The sequence below is a fragment of the Panulirus ornatus genome, chromosome 3, assembly GCF_036320965.1.
Source record: "Panulirus ornatus isolate Po-2019 chromosome 3, ASM3632096v1, whole genome shotgun sequence".
In the NCBI taxonomy this organism is placed as follows: domain Eukaryota; kingdom Metazoa; phylum Arthropoda; class Malacostraca; order Decapoda; family Palinuridae; genus Panulirus; species Panulirus ornatus.
In genome coordinates this window covers 18315747-18341049 of record NC_092226.1, presented here as the reverse complement: position 1 = coordinate 18341049, position 25303 = coordinate 18315747, and the positions used below count along the sequence as shown (strand labels likewise).

General features: G+C 40.8%; 1 protein-coding gene and 1 long non-coding RNA gene across 6 annotated transcripts in view; both read right to left on the bottom strand.

The window, feature by feature from the left end:
* LOC139761047 (ATP-dependent DNA/RNA helicase DHX36-like) overlaps nucleotides 1-11770 on the bottom strand; it is a 189584-nt gene extending 177814 nt beyond the window's left edge. For 2 of the 5 annotated variants that reach the window (XM_071684856.1, XM_071684818.1), the window contains exon 1: nucleotides 9194-9327. In XM_071684856.1, the coding sequence (XP_071540957.1) occupies nucleotides 9194-9312 (119 nt within the window). In that variant the 5' untranslated portion in view covers nucleotides 9313-9327. Of the gene's footprint in view, nucleotides 1-6921; nucleotides 7155-9193; nucleotides 9328-11629 lie in introns of those variants that run through there. The other 3 variants (XM_071684838.1, XM_071684847.1, XM_071684828.1) reach the window with 3 other exon arrangements.
* Nucleotides 11771-16121: 4351 nt separating this feature from the next.
* On the bottom strand, nucleotides 16122-23469 carry LOC139761044 (uncharacterized). Its single transcript, XR_011715448.1, has 2 exons — nucleotides 22945-23469; nucleotides 16122-18056 (listed from the first exon to the last, which is right to left on the bottom strand). It is a non-coding gene; the product is annotated as an uncharacterized lncRNA (long non-coding RNA).
* Between the last annotated feature and the right edge of the window lie 1834 nt (nucleotides 23470-25303).

Sequence of the window (25303 nt, the reverse complement as noted above, 5' to 3'; positions counted from 1 at the left end):
TTGTTTCCTAGTTTTTTCCCAAACTATAACCTCTTTCCAAATCATTTTCTCATTCTTCCGTAGGTCTGCTGACACTCGCTTGCTCCAACTTTCCTTTGCCTTCCTTTTCAACCCCTGCACCTTTCTCATGACCAACCACTTTCTCTTGCACATCTCCAATAATTCACACTTCTTCCCTGCAAGTAACATCCAAACACCTGTTTTCTTCTTTTACTAACAACTTCATCATCTCACCACTCACTACCCTTTCTCACATGCCAACCTCCCACCTGAAGCATGTCAAACATCTGGATCTCTTCACACAATCCCCTTTACCAAGTTCATTCACTTTCACTACCCACTTCCCACCCATATAGTTTCCTCTTTCCCTGAAACCTCTACAAACATTCACTCTCCAATCCACCACAAATTTTACCTGGTGTTCCTCATCATATTCACATGCAAGAGTCTCTCCTTTGTACACATATCATTTAGTACATAATTCAATAATTCCTGATTACCATATTACCTATTCACCCAGATATACTTAATTAAGTTCCTCTCTTTAAACCAGACACTCCCAGTCACTAGTCCCTTTTCAGCACACAGCTCCACAAGATCTTCAACATTTTCATTTGCAAGACTGGGTACCTCATGCCAACATAATACCCACATCTTCATTTAAATCACCCATCACTAATAGCCAATTTCTCACATCACTTCCTCACTCCTCTCACTACTAGGCATGTAAGCACTAATAATCATTCATCTCATAATTCACTTTCATTCTACCTACATCAGTCTAAAGCTCATTCCTAACACTCTTTCACACATTCCCACAACGCCTGCTTCAGCAGAAGGGCTTCCACTCCCTTAGTTCTCGCCCTCACACTAACCCATGACTTTACCAAGGACATTTCCAAACCATTCTTCCCTCTTCCCCTTGAGCTTCATTTCACTCAGAGCTGTAACATCCAGGTTCCTTGCCTCAGACATACTACCTATCTCTCCCTTCTTTTCTTGGTTACATCCACAAACAATAAGTCACCCCAGCCAGGGTCTTTGAGGAGGATGAACACTTGACTCAGCTCCTATTATTCCAACTTTTAGAAACTGATACAAGAAGAGGAGGGTTTCCAGCCACCCTTCCAATCATGGTCCTTTTAGTTGCCTTCTACGACTCTAACCCTAAAATATCTACCAACAGTTCAGCCCCTGCTCCTCTTATTGTTGTCTCATATATAAATACCCATATTTCATATACTGTGCATATAAAATCATCTATGCCAATGTCAATCTCCACCCATATGCATCTAAGCCAACCCATATCATTAATACAAGTGCAAAGAAAAGATTACAAAGGATAGTTTATTCAATGATTTATTCAACTTCAATTAACGCTGTTTCCCGCGTCAGTGAGGTAGTGCCAGGAAACAGACAAAGAATGGCCCATCCACTCATATATGCACATATACATAAACACCCATACATGTAAATATACATACACATGTACATATTCATACTTGCTTCCCTTCATCCATTCCTGTTGCTACCCCGCAACACAGAAAATAGCATCACTACCTCCTGCTTCAGCAAGGAAGCACCAGGAAAACAGACAAAAGAGGCCTCATTTGTTCACTTCCACAGTTTCTAGCTGTCATGTGTAATGTACCAAAACCACACCTCCCTATACGCATCCAGGCTCCATAGAACCTTCCATGGTTTACTCCAGACACTTCACATGCCCTGGTTTAGTCCACTGACAGCATGTCGACCCCGGCATACCACATCGTCCCAATTCACTCTATGCCTTGCACACCTCTCACCCTCCTGTATGTTCAGGCCTCGATTGCTCAAAATCTTTTTCACTCCATCCTTCCACCTCCAATCTGGTCTCCTGTTTCTCCTTGCTCCCTTCATCTCTGACACATATATCCTCTTTGTCAATCTTTCCTCACTCATTCTCTCCATGTGTCCAAACCATTTCAACACACCCTCTTCTGCTCTCTCAACCACACTTTTCATTTCCACACATCTCTCTTACCCTTTCATTACTTACTTAATCAAAACACCTGACACCACATATTGCCCTCAAACATTTCATTTCCAACACATCCACCCTCCTCCATACAACCCTATCCATAGACCATGCCTCACAACCACATAACCATAACCATTTTTGCTCTCTGAGATAACATTCTCGCCTTCCACACATTCTTCATTGCTCCCAAAACCTTCCCCCCTCCCCATCCTGTGACTCCGCTTCAATGATTCCATCCACTGCTAAGTCCACTCCCAGATATCTAAAACACTCCACTTTCTCCAATTTTCCTCCATTCAAACTTACATCCCAATCAACTTTCCCCTTAACCCTACTGAACCTAATAACCTTGCTCTGATTCACATATACTCTCAACTTTCTCATTTCACATGCAGGAGGGTGAAAGGCGTGCAAGGAATAGAGTGAATTGGAATGATGTGGTATACCAGGGTCGATGGATTGAACGAGGGCATGTGAAGTGTCTGGCGTAAACCATGGAAAGTTTTGTGGGGCCTGGATGTGGAAATGGAGCTGTGGTTTCGGTGCATTATACATGACAGCTAGAGACTGAGAGTGAACAAATGTGGCCTTTGTTGTCTTTACCTAGCACTACTTTGCGTGAATGCGGGGGGAGGGGGATGTCATATATATATATATATATATATATATATATATATATATATATATATATATATATATATATATATATATATATATATGGTGTGGGAGGCAAGTTGTTAGAAGCAGTGAAAAGTTTTTATCGAGGATGTAAGGCATGTGTACGTGTAGGAAAAGAGGAAAGTGATTGGTTCTCAGTGAATGTAGGTTTGCGGCAGGGGTGTGTGATGTCTCCATGGTTGTTTAATTTGTTTATGGATGGGGTTGTTTGGGAGGTGAATGCAAGAGTTTTGGAAAGAGGGGCAAGTATGAAGTCTGTTGGGGATGAGAGAGCTTGGGAAGTTAGTCAGTTGTTGTTCGCTGATGATACAGCGCTGGTGGCTGATTCATGTGAGAAACTGCAGAAGCTGGTGACTGAGTTTGGTAAAGAGTGTGAAAGAAGAAAGTTAAGAGTAAATGTGAATAAGAGCAAGGTTATTAGGTACAGTAGGGTTGAGGGTCAAGTCAATTGGGAGGTAAGTTTGAATGGAGAAAAACTGGAGGAAGTGAAGTGTTTTAGATATCTGGGAGTGGATCTGGCAGGGGATGGAACCATGGAAGCGGAAGTGGATCATAGGGTGGGGAGGGGGCAAAAATTCTGGGAGCCTTGAAGAATGTGTGGAAGTCGAGAACATTATCTCGGAAAGCAAAAATGGGTATGTTTGAAGGAATAGTGGTTCCAACAATGTTGTATGGTTGCGAGGCGTGGGCTATGGATAGAGTTGTGCGCAGGAGGGTGGATGTGCTGGAAATGAGATGTTTGAGGACAATGTGTGGTGTGAGGTGGTTTGATCAAGTAAGTAATGTAAGGGTTAGAGAGATGTGTGGAAATAAAAAGAGCGTGATTGAGAGAGCAGAAGAGGGTGTTTTGAAATGGTTTGGGCACATGAAGAGAATGAGTCAGGAAAGATTGACCAAGAGGATATATGTGTCGGAGGTAGAGGGCACGAGGAGAAGTGGGAGACCAAATTGGAGGTGGAAAGATGGAGTGAAACAGATTTTGAGTGATCGGGGCCTGAACATGCAGGAGGGTGAAAGGCGGGCAAGGAATAGAGTGAATTGGATCGATGTGGTACACCGGGGTTGACATGCTGTCAGTGGATTGAATCAGGGCATGTGAAGCGTCTGGGGTAAACCATGGAAAGCTGTGTAGGTATGTATATTTGCGTGTGTGGACGTGTATGTATATACATGTGTATGGGGGTGGGTTGGGCCATTTCTTTCGTCTGTTTCCTTGCGCTACCTCGCAAACGCGGGAGACCGGCAAAAAAAAATATATATATATATATATATATATATATATATATATATATATATATATATATATATATATATATATATATATTACAAAAAGGGGTGACTGTGTTATTGACTGGTTGGTAAGGATATTTAATGTATGAATAGTTCATGGTGAAAAGCCACATGATTGGCGGAATGAATGCATAGCACCTTTGTATAAAGGCAAAGGGGATAAAGGTGAGTGTTCAAATTGCAGAGGTATAAGTTTGTTGAGTATTCCTGGGAAATTATATGGGAGGGTATTGACTGAGAGGGTAAAGGTATGTACAGAGAATCAGATTGGGGAAGAGCAGTGTGGTTTCAGAAGTGGTAGATGATGTGTGGATCAGGTGTCTGCTTTGAAGAATGTATGTGAGAAATACTTAGAAAAACAGATGGATTTGTATGTAGCATTTATGGACCTGGAGTAGGCATATGATAGAGTTGACAGAGATGCTCTTTGGAAGGTATTAAGAGTATATGGTGTGGGAGCTAAGTTGTTAGAAGCAGTGAAGGGTCTTTACCAAGGATGTAAGGCATGTGTACGAGTAGGAAGAGAGGAAAATGATTGTTGCCCAGTTGATGTCGGTCTGCAGCAAGGGTGCGTGATGTCTCCATGGTTGTTTAATTTGTTTATGGATGGGGTTGTTAGGGAGGTGAATGCAACAGTTTTGGAGAGAGGGGTAAGTATGCAGTCTGTTGTGGATGAGAGGGTTTGGGAAGTGAGTCAGTTGCTGTTCGCTGGTGATACAGCACTGGTGGCTGATTCGGGCTAGAAACCGCATAAGTTGGTGACTGAGTTTGGTAAAGTGTGTGCAAGAAGAAAGCTGAGAGTAAGTGTGAATAATAGCAAGGTTATTAGGTTCAGTAGGGTTGAGGGACAAGTCAACTGGGAGGTAAGTTTGATCAGAGAAAACCTGGAGGAAGTGGAGTGTTTTAGATATCTGGGAGTGGATTTAGCAGCGGATGGAACTATAGAGGTGGAGTAAGTCACGGTGGGGGATGGGTCGAAAGTTCTGGGAGCCTTGAAGAATGTGTGGAAGGTGAGAAAGTTATTTCGGAGCATAAATGGGTATGTTTGAAGGAATAGTGGTTCCAACAATGTTATATGGTTGTGAGGCATGGGCTATAGATAGAGATGTAAGGAGGAGGGTGGATGTGTTGGAAATGAGATGTTTGAGGACAATATGTGGTGTGAGGTGGCTTGATCAAGTAAGTAATGAAAGGGTAATAGAGATGTGTGGTAACAAAAAGAGTGTGGTTGAGAGAGCAGAAGAGGGTGTTTTGAAATGGTTTGGTCACATGGAGAGGATGAGTGAGGAAAGATTGACAAAGAGGACATATGTGTCAAAGGTGGCAGGAACGAGAAGTGGAAGACCAAAGTGGAGATGGAAGGATGCAGTGAAAAAGATTTTGAGCAATTGGGGCCAGAATATAAAAGGCGGGTGAAAGGTGTGCAAGGAATAGAGTGAATTGTAATGATGTGGTATACCAGGGTCGAAGTGCTGTCCATGGATTGAACCAGGTCATGTGAAGCATCCGAGGTAAACCATGGAAAGGTTTGTGGGGCCTGGATGTGGAAAGGGAGCTGTGGTTTCAGTGCATTACACATGACAGCTAGAGACTGAGTGTGAATGAATGTAGCCTTTTGTCTTTTCATAGCACTACCTCTTGCGCACACAGGGGGGGGAGGGGTGCCATTTCATGTGTGGCAGGGTGACGATGGGAATGGATGAAGGCAGCATATATGAATATGTACATGTGTATATATGTATATGTATGTATACATTAAATGTTATATCTATTTATCATACTTTGTCACTGTCTGCCGTGTTAGCGAGGTAGCGCAAGGAAACAGATGAAAGAGTGGCCCAACCCACCCACATACACATGTACATACATAAACGCCCACATATGCACATATACATAACTATACATTTCAACGTATACACACATATACATACACAGACATATACACATGTACATATTCATACAAAATGCCATCATCCATTCCCATCATCACCTCGCCACACATGAAATGGCACTTCCCTCCACCTGCGAGTGCATGAGGTAGCTCTAGGAAAAGACAACAAAGGCCACATTTGTTTTGTTCACACTCAGTCTCTAGCTGTCATGTGTAATGCACTGAAACCACAGCTCCCTTTCCACATCCAGGCCCCACAAACCTTTCCATGGTTTACCTCAGACACTTCACATGCCCTGGTTCAATCCACTGACAGCATGTCAACCCCAGTATACCACATCGTTCCAATTCACTCTATTCCTTGCATGCCTTTCACCCTCCTGTATGTTCAGGCCCTGATCGCTCAAAATCATTTTCACTCCATCCTTCCACCTCCAATTTGGTTTCCCACTTCTCCTCGTTCCCTCCACCTCTATCACATATATCCTCTTTTGTCAATCCTTCCTCACTCATTCTCTCCATGAAATGTATAGGTATGTATGTGAGTGTGTGAGGGCATTTATGTACATACATGTGTATGTGGGTGTGTTGGGCCATTCTTTCATCTGTCTCCTTGCGCTATCTCGCTAACACGGCAGACAGAGTCTAAGTATTATAAAAAAAAAATAATATGTGTGTGTGTGAGTTGATGGGTCACTCTTCGTCTGTTTCCTGGCACTACCTTGCTGACATGGGAAACAGAAATAAGAATAATAAAGAAAATTACTGCCTATGAAATAATTTCTGTAGCTGTTATTCTAGGTCTGCCCCAATTGTTATTAGTTACAGATTCACTTTGACTGACAAAGTCGATGATTGATATCCTGCTGAATATTTCAATAAATACATAAGCAAAAAAGTGCACATAAATTTTGCATACAAGTGAAATTATCATCAAATGATGTTATCAATAATAAATGATCAATGATGACTGATACTGGATAGAATCTGTGTATTATATACATGAATAAGAGTGTTACACATATTCATTTATATAACTTACATTTTCTATCCAGTGGGGCATTGTTGATTCACTCCCTGAGGTGACAGCACACGATGCTGGCTCTCCCTGAAATGTTGGTGGCTCATCCACTGACACATGATGGCAGCTTAATTTCTTACAAATCTTCAAACCCTGCTAAATTATCTGTGACTCCTTCTCCAACTAGTGTTTCCATTACTGAGTGCAAATACCCTTGTTCCTCAGGCTCCTGTTGATCTCCATTGCTTTTGATGCTGTGTATATAGTTTCATTATGATATCTACTGTGGGATTATAATGCATTTATAAACTTATCAGTTTGTTCTAGAGACTTCTTATATCCTTTATCTATGCTGAATAAGTTAATGAACAATCTCTCAATTATCTTCACTATCACATTGTAATTATATTAATAGGCAAAGTATACCTGCACCCCACAGGTAGGACGAAGCAAATACCACCTACAGTTGCAACCCAGTCAATAAACTTTATTTCTTTTATTCTCTGGTAAGAAATATACGATAATATGGTATTCTAATGAAGCTATAGTTGTTCTATTCTGGGTGTCACAGAGGGTGAAAAGTCAAAATGCATATAATGTCATGCCAAAATAAATTTTAATTGCTATCAGCTAACTTTTAATGGTAAACCTGGTTAAACTTACCAAAATCACACCCAACCAAAATTAACAAAAATGAAGTAACCAAAATCTAACTGATCCTAGGTTAACCTAACCAAACCAAACCAAATTTAAGCTTACCTAAACTGACAAAACTAAACAATATATCCTAACCACACATGAGGTAAGGAATGAACTGTAAGTAGGGGCTGAAGTGTCAGTAAACATTGGGGGACAAACTGTCAGACAGCCATCTCATTTGACCTTTGAGATGCAATTGCACACTCCAATATTCATAACAGGTGAGCCGAGACTGACTTTGACTGATATGATTTGATGTTCACAGTTTTCCCTCTTCCTTCCAGGGTATTGGGAGGGTTAGTGACAGCTGTGTAGCAAGCCAGCACCTCAGTGGTTAAGTTGCACTCCTCTGACTCAGGAAGCTGTCTTTTCTTTCTCCCTCACACACACATGGACTGCTGGCAGTCTGTCAACAAACATGCACTTTCTCCATGTCAAACATAACACTTAACTTATTCTTCATAACACAAGATTTTTCCTGTGGCAATCACTCTGCATTAGCCCTGCCTTTTAGCAAAATGGAAGGAGCAGGAGATAGTGGTAGGTTGAAGAAGTCAGTAGGAATTTTAGGTATGAGCCTTCAAAACACTATGCTAGAGATGCACTCTGGCAGTGGCCTATTAAGAGTTAGGCATTAAAAGGCTAGAAATGGCACTGGATTTCACCAGCTGTGGACACTCTTTTGCTATGGCCACCCCCTTGAGAGAGTTCCCAAAGGGAGCAGCATTAGAGATATACATAGACATACAGATAGATAGTTGATTTTACAAATGAACTAACAATTGAAATTGAATAAATCATCTTTAAAGCTATCAGGCATATAAGTGTGGATTGAGATCACTGGTTTGACTTGTTATTCATTTCAGTTGCTTGTAGATATTTTTGAACATTTCTTTTTTATATATGTAGTGGTTAAGTAAAATAGCAGGTAAACTATCGTTGATTGTCCTATTATCACTCAACAAAAATTACACTAATGGTTATGATGAGGTTAGATCAATAATGATAATAATCTACCACAAATACAACAATGATAAAATTATAAACACTGCTGATATATCCAGTATACATGGCGACAGTAACAGAAGTAGGGGCCAAAGTGTCAGTATGTACTGGGGGCCGAGCTGTTAGAATAGACCAAAGTATCAGGCAACCGTTTCCTTTACTTTTATCACCACATTTTCCCGTATCATCATACCCCTTCCCACTATCGCTAGCTATTACCATAAGAATCAACAGTATTTCAATTCATATTTCTTTGGCCTAAATCACTTCTTATAAGTTCACTGATATGCAATTCCTTCAAATTCGTAAATCCATTAATTGTTGTCCCACAACCGGAACTTTACCCTGAGCTGTTGCTTTCAACTTCCAGCACTTAATGCACTTTAAATATGCAAATATAACAAATGCCCACTAAGACTTTGTTTCCATCAACAGTTTAACAGTGCCATATTCTGGCCCGTAAGTGCACGAAATTTACATTCTTGCAATACCTTAAATTACTGAAACTTTGAAGTTAACACACAATATCAGTGAATATCCCCCCAACTAAAAATCATGGGAAGTTTCCCTAATGAATCACCAACACTACCTTACACGAAATCCAAACAGTTTACTTGTTTGGAACACGGAAAATAGATGGACAAATGAAGTACATGTCCAAGAAGAGAACAACCCTGCCGGAGTGTTTTGTTTGACATCAACAGACATGCAAACATTAGACGTACTTAATATAAAATGATTATTTTTTCCCCCCAAATTCTGTTACTCTTTTTGCAAAAAAAAATCAATAATAAATCTGTTGATAAAATCGTATACTCTTCATCATTTATGAGTACTGTTTATTAGTTTATATATACGTCTAGATTAGAACGACTGGGATCGACCAGCTGTAAAGTGGTTTATCCGGCTGTCAGATGGTAGGTGTATATAGCATGTGGAATATGAACTCTGAATTCAAAAATAAAAGTTGTGCGAATGAAATGTAAGAATGATATGCTCAAAAATTGAAACCAGCTATGCTCGTCACTAACACTGTAAAACACGAATTAAGGAATCAGCTAAACTGAAAACTAAAATGACATGTGTTCATGTCTTATTCAAGGAATCGAGTAATGATGAAACTATAGCCTCAGACACTGGTTTACTACCTGGAATTTTTTGTTACTTGTGATTACATTAAGAAGAATGGTAGATGGTAGGTCTGTATAACATGTGGAATGTGTACTCTGAATATAAATAAAAGTTGTACGAATGAAATGTTAAAATTATATGCTCGAAAAGTGAAACCAGCTATGTTCGTACACAAACACTGTAAAACATGAATTAAGTAATCAGCTAAACTGAAAACTAAAATGGCATGTGTTCATGTCTTATTCAAGGAATCGAGTAATGATGAAACTATAGCCTCAGACACTGGTTTACTACCTGGTATCTTTTGTTACTTGTGATTACATTAAGAAGAATAAAAAAGCTCCATACTCATAAAGCTATTGCACCACCATTGTACACCATGAACATTAGATTAAGTAAGAATATAACAATTAGAAGGAAATGTCATCATATTGTAAATGTCAAGTGATACAAGAATTTTCCCATAGGTAGAACAACAGTTTCGCAAGTATTTCAAGAACTGAGCAAGTTGACTAAACTATATAATATACGTTATATACTGTATTGTAATTTTATGAAACTGGTGACTTATTGCCACGACATTTGTCACGCTCAACGCTGCATTGACAAATGACGACGACGAGTGACCTTTCCTGGCCCCTTAATTCTTGAGGAACTGCCATCTACCATGGCTTAAGGGCTGACTTCTGAATCACACAAATGATCTACATGACAATAACTCCATTTCCCTCGAGTTTCCGCTAATGAGCCATGTCTCTCATTGCCAACCACTCAGCAGTTTTGTTCCCACCTCCTCAGCTTCACCAACTGATGGGAAGCTGTATAACTCACAGAAACCGCCTTCATGATGTGGCCTGGCTGCCCTTTACATACCTGAGCATCACAAAAGCAAATCATGTCTCTGGTTAATCTCCGGAGGGTAGCCCTAATTCTTGTTGGCCTAGATTGCCTTAGCTTAGGCAAATCATTCGCTATTAGGAAAGATTTACAGGATTTAGCCTCAGCTTCGCTCTACTGAACTCTCGGTTGACTACCATTTCTTGGAAACTCCACATTACGGAAATAATTAAGTCTGCCTATAAGAAACTGGGATTCCCGTTTAGGTTGCGAACTTTCTTTTCTACTCAACAGTTGCTCCACTAAAGCAAAGGATTGATCCGTCCTTGTATGGAGCATTTATCTCACAGGTGATAGTGCTAGCTCTGCATCCTAAGTTGAGTAGAAACCGGTCTGACTTATAAACTGTCCCAGGTTAACCTGAAAACTCGACCCGCTTGCTATACGTCACAATGTTGGTTCACTTTCCCACTTCTATAGATATTAGTTTGGATTTTGCTCCCGAGAGCTGGCTGCTTGTGTCCCAACAACAGTTAAACCACGCAATATTTGGCAAACAGGAACTCTCTACCCTATCATGTCTTTCGTTGTAACAATATCTGGGCATATTTTCAAAAAAAAAAATTTTCTGCCAAAATTCGAAAATACTTTCCCCTGCCTCTCCTATTTCCCTCTTATTAACCTTTCTGTATTTCAATTAAGGCCTGACCTTGATGTGGACTTTTGTCAGAGTCAACCCTCCAATTTAAAAAGAAAAAAATGCTTTTTATTTGGATATTCACAGCTCTACTTGCGAGGCGACCCTGCTTGAATTGAAAAACTCTTAGTACAGCATTAGGCTATTCGAACTGATAATGAGAACCACATTGTAGAATTGGTATGCACAATTAGGCTTCCACCTAGAGAAAAATCACTCACCCAATCCAAGACAATGTGGTTTTGGAACAGAGAAAGGTACGCACATCTTCAGCTATAGCTTTCATATACAAAGACATCAACATTCAAAACTGTTTTAGCTATACAGAGATATTATAGAAAATCACCACGTTAATATTACCTTGTCGCTTGGCAGGTGTAGGGATGGAAGTCACCAGTCACTAAAAGTGATTAGTCTTTCTGGACGCTAATCACTTTAAAAGTTTTAAAGTAATGACACTATTTAAGTACAGTATGTAATTCCTGATGGCTACATTGTATTTTCAGTTACCTTCTGTTGCAATATTTCGACCAATTTGTTCACTCGTCGCATAATTTCGCTATACATTAACAGTATTGTTAACCAGTTTTATAAACTTGCGAGATTTTCTGGTCTTCATTTTCACTTTCCACCTTTTTTTTTCTACCGTCTGAGATCAAGTAATGAAGCGCGTGAGTACAGCCACGAGGGACAGTACCCCAAGTACCAGCTGCCACTTTTGAGGTACTCTGACCCGACCCACACCAGGGTCAAGGTTGTGTCCACTTTTTACACTATCATTTCATAATCTGATCAAACGAGTTCTCAATTTTTAATTGGATTTCTTGAAAAAAAGAATTGTATTACCCTCAATGGAACCGAATATTTCTAAAAGATTTTCATGATTTTTTGCTTGAAAATAAATCACTTGCACTATAATTTTCTTGTCATTTCCCTTGTTTTACACTTTTTAAGACGGAAAGTCGTGTTGCACTTCACAGACCTTAAAAGTCAATAACGTGATCACATCAATGTTTATCTCCTGATTCTCTGTCACCAAGTGAATGTAATGTATTATACAGCAGGAGTACCATACATCCAGCGTCGTACCCGCACGGGAGACAGGCCAGAACTGAGGTTATGCTCGTGGTCCAGGCCGGTGGGCGTGGCCAAGTAGCGCGGGCCATGACCCATAGTTTAACCACCGAACCGCTTGTTTGGTGGAATCATTACTGACATGTAAGATCTTGATGCGGAGTATCTCTGTTATTGTTGTCATTAGATCTGACAGATAATGCTCCTCCAACGCAGGTAATGCTTCAATACAGTAGGTAAGGCTCCACCACCGTAGGTAAGGCCCCTCCACCGTAGGTAAGGCTCTACCACCGTAGGTAAGGCTCCGCCACTGTGGGTAAGACTCCACCGTAGGTAAGGCTCCCCACTGTAGGTAAGGCTCCACCACCGTAGGTAAGACCCCACCACCTTGGGTAAGGCTCCACCACTGCAAGTAAGGCTCCATCACCGTAGGTAAGGCTACACCACTGCAAGTAAGGCTCCAACACCGTAGGTAAGACCCCACCACCTTAGGTAAGGCTCCACCACTGCAAGTAAGGCTCCATCACCGTAAGTAAGGCTACACCACTGCAAGTAAGGCTCCAACACCGTAGGGAAGACCCCACCACCTTAGGTAAGGCTCCACCACTGCAAGTAAGGCTCCATCACCGTAAGTAAGGCTACACCACTGCAAGTAAGGACTCCAGCACCGTAGGTAAGACGGTCACGTAGATAAGGCTCCACCACTGCAAGCAAAGCTCCACCACTGTAGGTAAGGCTTCCTCATCACAAATAAGGCTCAGCCATCGTAGGTAAGGTATCGCGCTACGATATTTTCCTACATGATATCTTTAAGATAATACATTACGGGGGACGATGTACTTTAACAGAGTGCTAAAAAATTGTTTTAAACCCGGGAGAGTTTCCTTCCTAACCTGAAAGAATGAAACGTTCCATTTTGGTCATGATGTTGCATCTACCACATGCTGGTCAACATGTTGCCTCTAACACATACTGGTCAACATTTTGCCTTTAACAGATGCTTGTCAACATGTTGCCTCTAACACATGCTTGTCAACATGTTGCCTCTAACACATGCAGGTGAACATGTTGCCTCTAACACATGCTTGTCAACATGTTGCCTCTAACACATGCAGGTGAACATGTTGCCTCTAACACATGCTTGTCAACATGTTGCCTCTAACACATGCTTGTCAACATGTTGCCTCTAACACATGCAGGTGAACATGTTGCCTCTAACACAAGCTTTCTAATTTCTTGTCACTTTACCTTGTCGCTGATCCCCCCCCCCCCCCAAATTCAAAGGTTTTCATAGTGATCCCTTAAGAAACTGAAGTTCGCAGTACTTCTTATCTCTGATATAGAAATATACTCGTGGTACTGACCTGTGTAAAGTCTGGGAGGAAAATCTTCTCAGACTATAGATCACAATTAACCATTAGTCTCCACAGAAAGTGGTGGGGACCTGTAGGCTACGTGCAATGCTTTGGTTTAACATCAGATCTGTACAGGGCACTACATGCATGGAGAATTTAAAGTTTCGCAATTTTCTTTTCAATTTTGTGGTATAAGCTAGGAAAGTAATAAAAAAAAAAAACTCTGCAGAATATCTTTGCTCCATTGATTTCTACAAAATCTTTCGGTCAAGATATAATCTACTTTTACCTAGGACTGTATAAACCTAGTAAACTGCAGCTGTCAGTACTACTACTACTACTACTACTACTACTACTATTGCTTTATTGTATCTTGTCTGACCATGAACAGGTGTTGAGAATAGTTTATAGTGGCATGTATATGATCTGTACCAGATCATATACACTACCCACATATTTATCCAATTCATTGCTTATATCTCCTGAAACCTTAGAGGAATATCATTGTGTCCGGGTGTTCCTGTTTAGTGTATGAGTGGTTGTCTTATCTACAACTCAGGAGAGTGACATACACCCTGGGTAAAGGTAGCTTCTCGATGAACAGTAATTAAGTTCAGACGAAGTTCAGTCTTCAGGAAGTGATGGGAGATAACGTTGCTTCCGTTAGGAAACTGACGCGGGATATACAACCTCCATTTTTCTTCTACCACCAACAGATGTCTCTGGCTTTTGGACAAAAGTATCTCTCACAGCTTCTATCGTTCTATGTCCTTCGTGCTCCCATACCGACTATATCATTGCTATTTCTCCTATCAACAATGCCACTCTTCTTCCTATTCTTCTTCACTCGAACTCCCACATCGAACGAATTTGCCGTTCTCCCTATGATGTACGCGCCTCTTACTGATTCTATGGTCTTTCAATTCTTTTTTTTCTCTCGACAGTGGTAAGAATAGACTTCTCTTGAGAAATACAGTGAAGGCGTATGGACCAGATGGGACCTCTGACTGCGTTTGGAAGGAACGTGTTAGTCTTAGAACGTACAGATACGTCTGTACTCGTGTCTGGTCATCATCCTCTCTACGGCTAGATACTACTCCTGCCGTTGTAGCCCCTGTATTCTTGAAAACCTCGAAGAAGGACGTAACATGGATGTCTGATCTAGATAAAGGCGACCCTTGTTCAGCTTTCCTTTCTCAATCTCCAGTCGATTCAGTTTCATAAGTTGATAGACCAATCTCTTCTTTTCATATCAATCGTAGTATTTCCTAGGGTCCTATCCTGTCTCAATCATCTTCCTCCCTTTCGTCAACGACCCTCCTTCATCATGTAACCCAGTTCACTCATAACCCCAGCTCTGCGTTCCCCCATCTCTAAATAATAGATTCTGTCTTTCCTCGCACGATCAATACTTCGTCACGTCTCGACTTCGGCAAACGCAGGTTTGGATAGCTTAACGCCTCATAAAAGTAACACAAAGTTTCTTCTATTCTTCATTCTATAGTTCCTCATTGGCTTTGTTGTCTCCTCTGACGATTCTTTAATACCAGAACCCAATAAGGTATACGAGGTTAGTATCATCGTAATATTTAATCTGCCTTCAGGACCATAGATTGCTACAAATACCTTTGGCTGTCTTAAAGAGACTGGGTGTCCTGCTCATATGCCGAATACTCTACTCTTCTGGGAAAGTTAGTTACTTTACTTACAAAAAGAAATTAATAATCCTTGTATGGAGTGACGTTAAGATATCAAGCGCAGCTTTGGCCTTGAGAGCCTTGCATGACAGAGTCCAGTCTGATGTGATTGAACTTATCGACTCTCCCAGTCTGACCTCGAACCTTGACCCACTTTTCCTACTCCGCAGTATTGGCTTTCTTTCCCTGAACCACAGATTACAACTTTGGTATCTGCTACTGGCTGCTTGTGCGCCTCCGCCATCTGCCCCCAGGAACTGGCTGCTTGCGTATCTCCACCAGGTAGTACTCAGCAGACCGCTGCGTCGGATTATTGATGTGTAGTCAGTGGTAACTCCTGTGCAGCCCGTCGTGATGTCTGATAAGTTCCTTACACCGCTAACCTTTGGAACTTTTTACCCACTTATGTCTACCCTAACAACTACGGTCTGTCCAAGTTAGAAAGGCAAGCTTTTTATATCCGCCTATAACTCTCATTATCATTAATCATTAATAGTTATTTTTATCATTTTCTGTTTTCTTTTATTTCTTCTGATCTTTTTATGTCTAACTAAAAATGTAGACTGGATAAAGACTTCTACCCATGACTTAAGCCTTTGCACTCGTTACCCCGGCATTTGTGACTTTAGTTTTTAAAGTTACCCATAATCGTTAGTGGAATTTTCTGTCAATCAGATTGCCACATATTTGTCTCTCGCTAATATTAGGTATCACTTTAACTAGATATAAGATCAATTCTTTTTATTAGAATAGAAATGATATCAATTGATAACGGGCATTACTGAGATACACATGGTCTGAAGTTGGAAGTTTATCAGGAATAGTCAACAAATCGACTTTCATTGTTGAAGTAAAGGGTCTTAGATGCTGAATCTTGATACATAATCATTATAATACAACTGATGGGTCAGTACACATGATCATCATAATACAACTGATGAATTAGTACAAGTGATCATCATAATACAATTGATGAATCAGCACACAAGATCGCTATAATACAACTGTAGGATGTACACATGATCATTGTAATACAACTTATGGATCAGTACACATGATCATTGTAATACAACTGGTGGATCAGTACACATGATCATTGTAATACAACTGATGGATCAGAACACATGATCATTGTAATACAACTGGTGGATCACTACATATGGTCATTGTGATACAACACTTGGATTAGTACACATGATGATTATAATAAACTGTTGAATCAGTACAGAGGATCATATAATGCAACTGTAGGATCAGTACAAATGATCATCATGATACATTTGTTGGATCAGTACAGATGATCATTATAATACAACTGTTGGATCAGTGCACATGATCATTATAATACACCTGTTTGATCAGCACACATTATCATTATAATACCACAGTTGGATCAGCACACATGATCATTATAATACAACTGTTGAATCCGTACACATGATCATTGTAATACAAGTGGTGGATCACTACATATGGTCATGATACAACAGCTCGATTAGTACACATGATGATAATACAACTGTTGAATCAGTGCACAAGATCATTATAATACAACTGTAGGATCAGTACAAATGATCATCATAATACAAAAGTTGGATCAGTACACATGATCATTATAATACCTGTTGGACCTGTACACATGATCATTATAATACAACTCTTGGATCAGCGCACATGATGATTATAATACAACTGTTGGATCAGTACACATGAAGATTATAATATAACTGTTGGATCAATACACCTGATCATTATAACACAACTGTTAGATCAAACATATACATGGTCATTTTACTGCAAATAATCAAAATATCTCTACGTCAAGAGGATGCGAGACAGACAGCAGAGACAGACAGACAGTGTGTGTCCAATGACAGCTGTGGCACACCTCTTCATTATCACTTGTGATGTTGTCTCCTGTAAGAATGTAGAATAAACAGGTGTGATGTCGTTTACTGCATGAAGAGAACTAAAAACAGGATGTAGAACAAGCAGATTTTATGTCTTCTGTTTGAAGCTAGAAAATAAGTCTTGATGCCTATGACAGTTTATTATACAGCTTTGTGTGTGTGTGTGTGTGTGTGTGTGTGTCTAGAGTACGAAGGTAGAAGGGACATGTCTGATGTAGTCTACTATAAGAACGTCATATATGGTAAGAACCTGCTGGTAGACATGTCTGACGTCTGCTGGAAAATGGTAAAAATAGCGTGTTGAGAAGATCTGGTGCGAGACTTGAAAATAAATATTATGTCTGTCGTCGTCTGCTGGGAGAACGTGAGGTAAACAGGAATCTCCGTCGTCCACTTCGAGAAGCTGCAGCAGACGATGTCCAACGTGTCTGCTGCTGCGGGAACGTAGAAGAGAAATCAATGTCGTCTGCTGCAGGAACATGCACAGGGGCGGGTCCGACATTTGAGAAATGTAGGCAGGCGTGACGTGACGTCATTCGTTGTGGACACCTGACGTAGATGTGCTGACGGGTGTTGCGATGACTTGTAGAGGACAGGTGTGACGTCATCTACTACCAACTTTTTAAGGGAATGTGGAAGGTGTAGACTGGGAAGGAGAATTCGACGGTGACGGAGTAGTCTTTATCCTTGGGTGTGTAGGCGACCCTGGGTACTCCTCCCTGGCCAAGGCTGTCCGCTCTTGCTCTCCTCCCTGCAACACATCCACAACACAATGATCTCGGCAACGCAATGGGCGGGGTCTGGCGGGATGTGGTACAGCCAATTTCTAATATTCCACGATCGTAGAATTAGGTCCATGATGCTGAGTGGTCTGTATATGTCGCAAGGAACTGATACTGAAGTTTGGGGTAGCGGACGGTATGTTTACGCGAAGAAACTCATTAGTCGAACAGCCAGGAGTACGAGGAGGGGGGAGGGGGTGGGGAGTGGGAGGTTTTGGTTAGGTAACTGGTGGTAGGAAGGTACAGTACTACTACGCGGTAGCGAGGACAGGATGAGCTGGTGCCTGGACGTGGGGGGAATGCATGGGATCCCCGGATGAGGACAGCCAGACGTGGTACAGAAGCTCTTCCAGACGTACAAGTTTAGGGGCTCAGTGGTACCTGAGGGTCGGGCCTACATGCTTTCGCCACCTGGGTGTGGCAGGTGGCTCACAGATATTCGTCTTCCACTCGGGACTGGTCGATTAATGGTACCTTGCTTAGGTTGGTGCTGGTGTGTCTGTGTGTACACACGAATAAGTAAAGACACGATACATATATACAAGGTTAAGAAACGAAGCAAAACGAGTGTAAAACTTTCTCCGCGTAACATACGAATGGTAATGACAAACATTGCAACGCACATGTCTGGTATAAACATCCTAATGGAGGTCTTTTAAAAGATGACCTTACTGGAGAAAAACATGAAATTAAACAACTTTATCTGGCTTTTTAATTACTTTTATGCATCTATTTGATAATTTGCCCCAGTCGCACGGCTCCATCTTATATTCTAATTTGTGGGAAAAATGACTTTCGTAATGGATAGTCTTGCTTATTGTATTTCTTACTTGTAACTAAATATATTGTAAATATATATACATTTATGCAATAGGTATTTAGTTAAACTACATTCCAGCATGTTAGCACCTGGAGACGCTTCACTGTGTGACACAGTAAAGAACACAAACGATTTCAATTTCATGTTAAAAGTAATTAAAACTATCCTTCAGTCGGAGCAAAAATTACTCTAAAATCGAGTTCTAAGAAACAAATATTTTCCAAGGAATTGTACCCAATGAGGAAGTTCCTGGACTCCCGCTGTAGTCGAAGTTTGTAACTCTCATATCCCCTCTTCATGGAAGACTTTTGTGTGTCATCACACAGCAGTATGTGGGAAGGTACGTAATGATGAGAGTGCTTCGTAGCGATGAGGTAACAGACGTACACAGGCTCTGCACGAAGGACCCTGGGCAGGGAGGGAGGGAGGGACCCTGCGGGCTATAAACAAGTTATGTAGATAGCATGTATAGATCTTTTTATGCTCGGTATACTACGTTTTCACAATATGCCCACAAACCATATTGACCACAACATAAGTATTTATCCTTGCACACGAGTGCTTTAGAACGCTACATTTGACTGCCTTAGTGATGCTCGTGATATCCATTTTTTCTATCGATACTCGTACCTGTTGGATATGAAGGTCATTACCATGTAGGACAACTTTGCTGTGCTACCTGCACACACCTGGCCCCTCCCACAAGACTTGGTTTTACCGGGGCCAAAATCCCTACCGTCCTCACCACAGCAAGGATAAAAACGTGAAATTTATTGAAATACTTGCCATGTGCATCCGACATAACTAGATGAGGTTCATGAATTATCAAAATGAAAAACACTGAAAGTGTACCAGACAGCGTGATGCTGTCACTGCCAGAATACACCCATGACGCCAGAAATAACATGTGTACATCCTACTCTGCATGTGGTAAACACACAAATGAACATTAAAATGTTGAGTGGCCTTTAAAGTTGTGGCTAGGTGTGAAGGGCGTCGAGACTTTGTGGTCGCTCTTGATGATACCCTCCTGCTATAACCAGTCTGGCATGATCCGAGTTTCATCTCTATTCTGTACATCACGCATTTTGAACGTACTCTGCCCCATGTGTTAAGAACTCGAACACCTTGGACCTCCTTGACCCTATCTGTCATCTTCCCATATCAGAGTACTGTACCTCCAGCATACTTCAGTGCTTTGCCTCCGTCTAACCTGCCTTCTGGGATCTTAAACTAAACTCTAATGAATATATATATATATATATATATATATATATATATATATATATATATATATATATATATATATATATCCCTGGGGATAGGGGAGAAAGAATACTTCCCACGTATTCCCAGCGTGTCGTAGAAGGTTACTAAAAGGGAAGGGAACAGGGGGCTGGAAATCCTTCCTTCTCGTTTTTTTTTTCTTAATTTTTCAAAAGAAGGAACAGAGAAGGGGGCCAGGTGAGGATATTCCCTCAAAGGTCCAGTTCTCTGTTCTTAACGCTACCTCGCTAACGCGGGAAATGGCCATTTGGACAATCACATGTTTACCAAATGGCGTCTTAGCTTCGTCTCTTCGATGTATATCAACTGACTGTTAAATTTCTCTCTTGTCTCCCTTGATGATATGATTATTACACGAAAATGCACTTGGGAACTTATCGTGTTTCATTTTCCCCGTGGACTCATAGGAATATCTTGATCACGCGCAAAATTGTGATCCTTTTCAATATATATATATATATATATATATATATATATATATATATATATATATATATATATAAAATTTGAGAGGCTTCTCACGTATAAGCCTGTTATTACACCCCCACACCTTGATGCGTTCAGGCCTCAGGGTCACGTCGCTCTCTCATTTTCTCCTTCCCCCTCACGTTCGCTTCTCCTCCACAGCCAACACAACCTGTACATCTTCACAGCTCCTCTCTCTCTCTCTCTCTGTCGCTTCGTCTCGTATCCTGTCATTTTCACCTCTGTTCTTCCAAAATGTTTCCCCAAAAATTTTTATCTGCTTTTTACCCATCCAAATATTCGGTGGACAAACACAGAGACGCAAAGGACACACACACACACACACACACAAACACACACACACAGAGGCAGCATGTGAATCTGTCTTTATAGATAAAGTATGAACTATGAATGACCACGTAAACAATTGCTGTGTTATTTATATATAAGATGATTAGATTACTTTTTCCCCATATATGATGAAAAATTATATCCACCGTACTTGTAAATAAGTCAAAGAATACACCCGGAAAAATTAAGTATTTAATTGATTAGATATGATTAGAAGTATAATGAAAAGTAAAAAATTCATATATGTATATACTTAACCTATGTTAATCAATACTTAAAATTTTCTTGATTCATGATTTTCTTTCTTACTTACATAAAGCACCCAGACTCATCTTAAAAAAACAAGAGAAAAACACACAAATCATCATTGTGGCGTAAGGAATATAAAGCCTACGATATAGCCACAGATAATAATGCAACCTTACCACAGAGGGTAACCGGATAATGATGCATCAGAAGAGCTATAAAACCCTGGACCACTCATTAACATTAAGAGGCTTGAAATTAGATATCAATAAATACGAATCACACAAGGAAAAGCAGCACCTGCTGGAGAGGCAAAATGTACACCTATAGTAATAATCATCTTTCCCATACAGACCAACTACCCAGTACCCTCATAGTTCGTCTGTAAATCACGTTCTGAAGGCACGAAACAAGGCTATGTGATTCGTGACATTCTAAAAGATACCGAAGAACATCATCGACTTTTGGCACAAGTGAAATGGAAGCAGCACAAAAGTGGGAGAAATCTAGTAATAACGGAACCAGTAATTATCATATCCACCCGGTGACAGCAGCACAAATACAGGCCCTGCGGAGCCCTAAGGCAATCTCGTACCAGCACTTTTTCCGTGTACATTCTTATTTCTATTTTTTTTTTCTAACGTAATACTTTTTTATTTTCTTCTCTTTGTCAAACGAAAGATATCGATTTCGCTTGAAAACAGTACCGCATTTATTTTTCTTTATCCAGATCTATACTCAATGATTGTTATATGGCAGGCGGCTAAAGTGGATGGTATTTCAGTCGAATCTTTTTGAAAATGGGGTGAATGAGTTTTTGATTGGTTAGAATTTTCATTGAATGCATGGATCATGGTGAGGTGCCTAAGCACTGGCGAAAAGCATATAAAGTGCCACTGTATAAAGGCGATAGGGACAAAGGTTAGTCTTCGAATGAAAGATGTATGATTTTGTTAAGATGTATGAGAGTGGTGATTGAGAGGGTAAAGGCCTGTACAAGGGAGAAACAATGTGGCTTCAGAATTGATAAATGATGTCTAGTTCAGGCGTTCGCTTTAAAGATCATGTCTAAGAAAAGCCCTGAGAGAGGCTTCAGTGAATCCAGTCATCCACAGATAAACACAGGGAACAAGTCTTAGCCAACTTCCCTTTCACACATTACTCTGTTTCACTCAGTACTGAATACAGTTCGAGAAATTTTCTTGTCCCGACCAGAGAAGCTAATATCCAGCACTTTCTATAAGTTCAGCAAAACTATATATATATATATATATATATATATATATATATATATATATATATATATATATATATATATATATATATATATATATATATATATATATATATATATTCTGCTTTCAATCACGATAGAAAAATAGCTCATACACATCTCCAGACCCGACCCTCAAATAATGGAAATCGTATTCTTGATATCGACAAAAGAATGAAGTCCACCAGAAAGTTGGTGCAAAACTAGATACCAATTTCAAACTTGCATTTGACTATGAAGGTATGGGATCTGAAACATGCTCAGCCTTGCCCTAGTCACCTATGAACCCAGTAAAAGCCTTTGCCTCAACTGCAGAAAATCATACGCCATCGGCAGCGTGAAACTTGCATCGAACGGCTGATGAACTTGGTCGTTTGTGATACAGTGGGATTAGTATGACTCGAGTATGACTCACCAGACTGGATGATTGTGGGCAAGTGAACCCCAACCCCTGAGGGTGGTAAGGCAGGGACAGCGGCCGCAGCGGAGGAGGCCACCAGAGCTACACACACAGTCAGGTATACGCTGGTGGGAGTCATGGCTCGGCTACAGAGGTACTACTGTCGCGCAGGCATCGGGGTCTCCTGCTTTTGTGACCTCGTCTGATCGGTATCACATCCCCTCCTTATCTCACTACCTCTATGCTCAACAAGTCATATATTTTCGTCCACTTTGCTCATGTTAAATCAGTCTTGTTGACATTATTAGTTTCCATGTTGTTTTCACAAATATTCAAGAAAAACGTTTCACGACAGATGACGACTCAGAAGAAAGAGTTAAGTAATCAGGGAGAAATGAGTGGATGCAGTGAGTGGTGGGTGTTGAGACAGCCCGGGTCTCGGGAGACCCCTGGAATCAGGTCATTGTCCGCCACGCTACACTTATCCTCGTAGATGGACCATTAGAGGAGGAGGCATTGTGGCTCAGGAAGTAGGGCGTACGTGGCCTCTGGCCACCACCTCACCTCTGAAGATATACAGAGATGCGTCTCATCAGTTAACTTTTCCCGACCCACCAACCCCTCACTGCCATTTGACGCAGGACGTAGCCAGATGGCAAGATAAAAAAAAATCACAAAACGGAATCTTGATATAAAAGGCGAAACAGGTGTCGTCACAAACATCTTGAACGGAAATATATTAATAAGTGACCATTAATTAACAAACTATGCTGCTGAAAATCATTATACCTCACTCTGTAGAGGAAATTTCACCAATGAAATACGTAGTTACGATGTGTCTTGCATCAGCTCCATTTCACAGTGAACAAACATTCCAATAAACAGGACCTAGAGAAGACAGTTCGCCTTCAATAATGGAACTCCTTAACTTGTGTAATTATTATCATTTCTTCCTAAACAGTTCAGTTATATTCACAATATCAATATCTTTCAAAAATCGAAAAATGGCTCGACGCAGCAAATCAGAAATCCAGTTTCCATCGTAATAGTGAACATCATTAAATTCTTAAGAAGAAGAAGAAGAAGAAGAAGAAGAAGAAGAAGAAGAAGAAGAAGAAGAAGAAGAATGGCAAACTAGATAGCTTAGGGTAAATATTGGTCCCCTTTTTCATAACTGGAGAATCATATGAGAAAGAGCTTCATTACCATAAATGTTTTGATTGTGTTGAAAAGCATTACACGGAAAACAAAACCATTCTGCGGTGTTCTGATGAGTCTTCTTCCTTAGTATTGGTTATGGATAGAGATATGTGTACGGGAACACGAATAATAAGAACAACATGGTGCTCTGATGGGTAATGTACAGAGGCTATGTAGCCCAAGGCAAGGCACTACTGGAGGAGTATGATTATGATAAGGAAGTGAGGTCTTGTAAGATGGAGGCTAGAGGTCCTGCGGTGCTGGTGAAGGCACAGGTGCTGAGGCAAGCAGTAAATAGAAGGATGTGGTTGCCAAGTCCCGTGGCGTTTCTGCAGGAGGGGAATGTAGTGCGTGTCATTGTCCTTTGTACTTCAGGTTGCCACAGGTTCGTAAGTCCTGCAGCTGAAGCTGCTTCTCGAAATGGGCGGTGGTGATATCCCAAGTGAGTCCTGAAGGTGGACGGCGAAGATGAAGCACCAGAGACATCTGTCAGGAAGATGAAACATCAGGAGTCACATAGTGGACTGCTACCGTTGGAGAAGGTGTCCCAAGGCTTCCTTTAGTCTAGCGTCATATGGCCAAGACTTCAGGCTGGTGCACTTGTCATACAAAACGACTGCTTGAATAACTATAAGATTATAGCATTTTTGGGAATTGCACAAGTCTCTACATTGGCTGGGGAGACTAGAGAAGGCAGGCACACGATCGCTGATTGGCAGTAGATGAGGGAAGGCGTTGCTGATTGGTGAAGACCCGAAGTAAGTAGAACTTATATCATCAAAATTGAAAATGGCTGAGTACCTGAGAACTCATTTAGGCCACTCTGAGGACAGAGTGAGATACGCTATCAGTCACTTAAAGGAACCAATATTCCTTCGAGAGATAAACTGGTCAGGTGAGGTTAAATGTCGTCACCCGTCAGGCTTGGAGTTGTGAGTCACTTCACCATCCAGACAGCTGCCGATGTAGCGTCATGTCGAATGACACTGTACACACAACTAATCACACGAAATACATCAATTAAATCTGATCCTTCTCCAGAATAAAAGACGCCGTCCATCACGAAATTCTGTATAATATCAAAGCTGGGAGTTGGGAGGGGGGGAATCCGGAGCTTCAAACTGGTGTATAACGTAATGATGAGCGTCATTATCTTAAATATTACTTGAATATT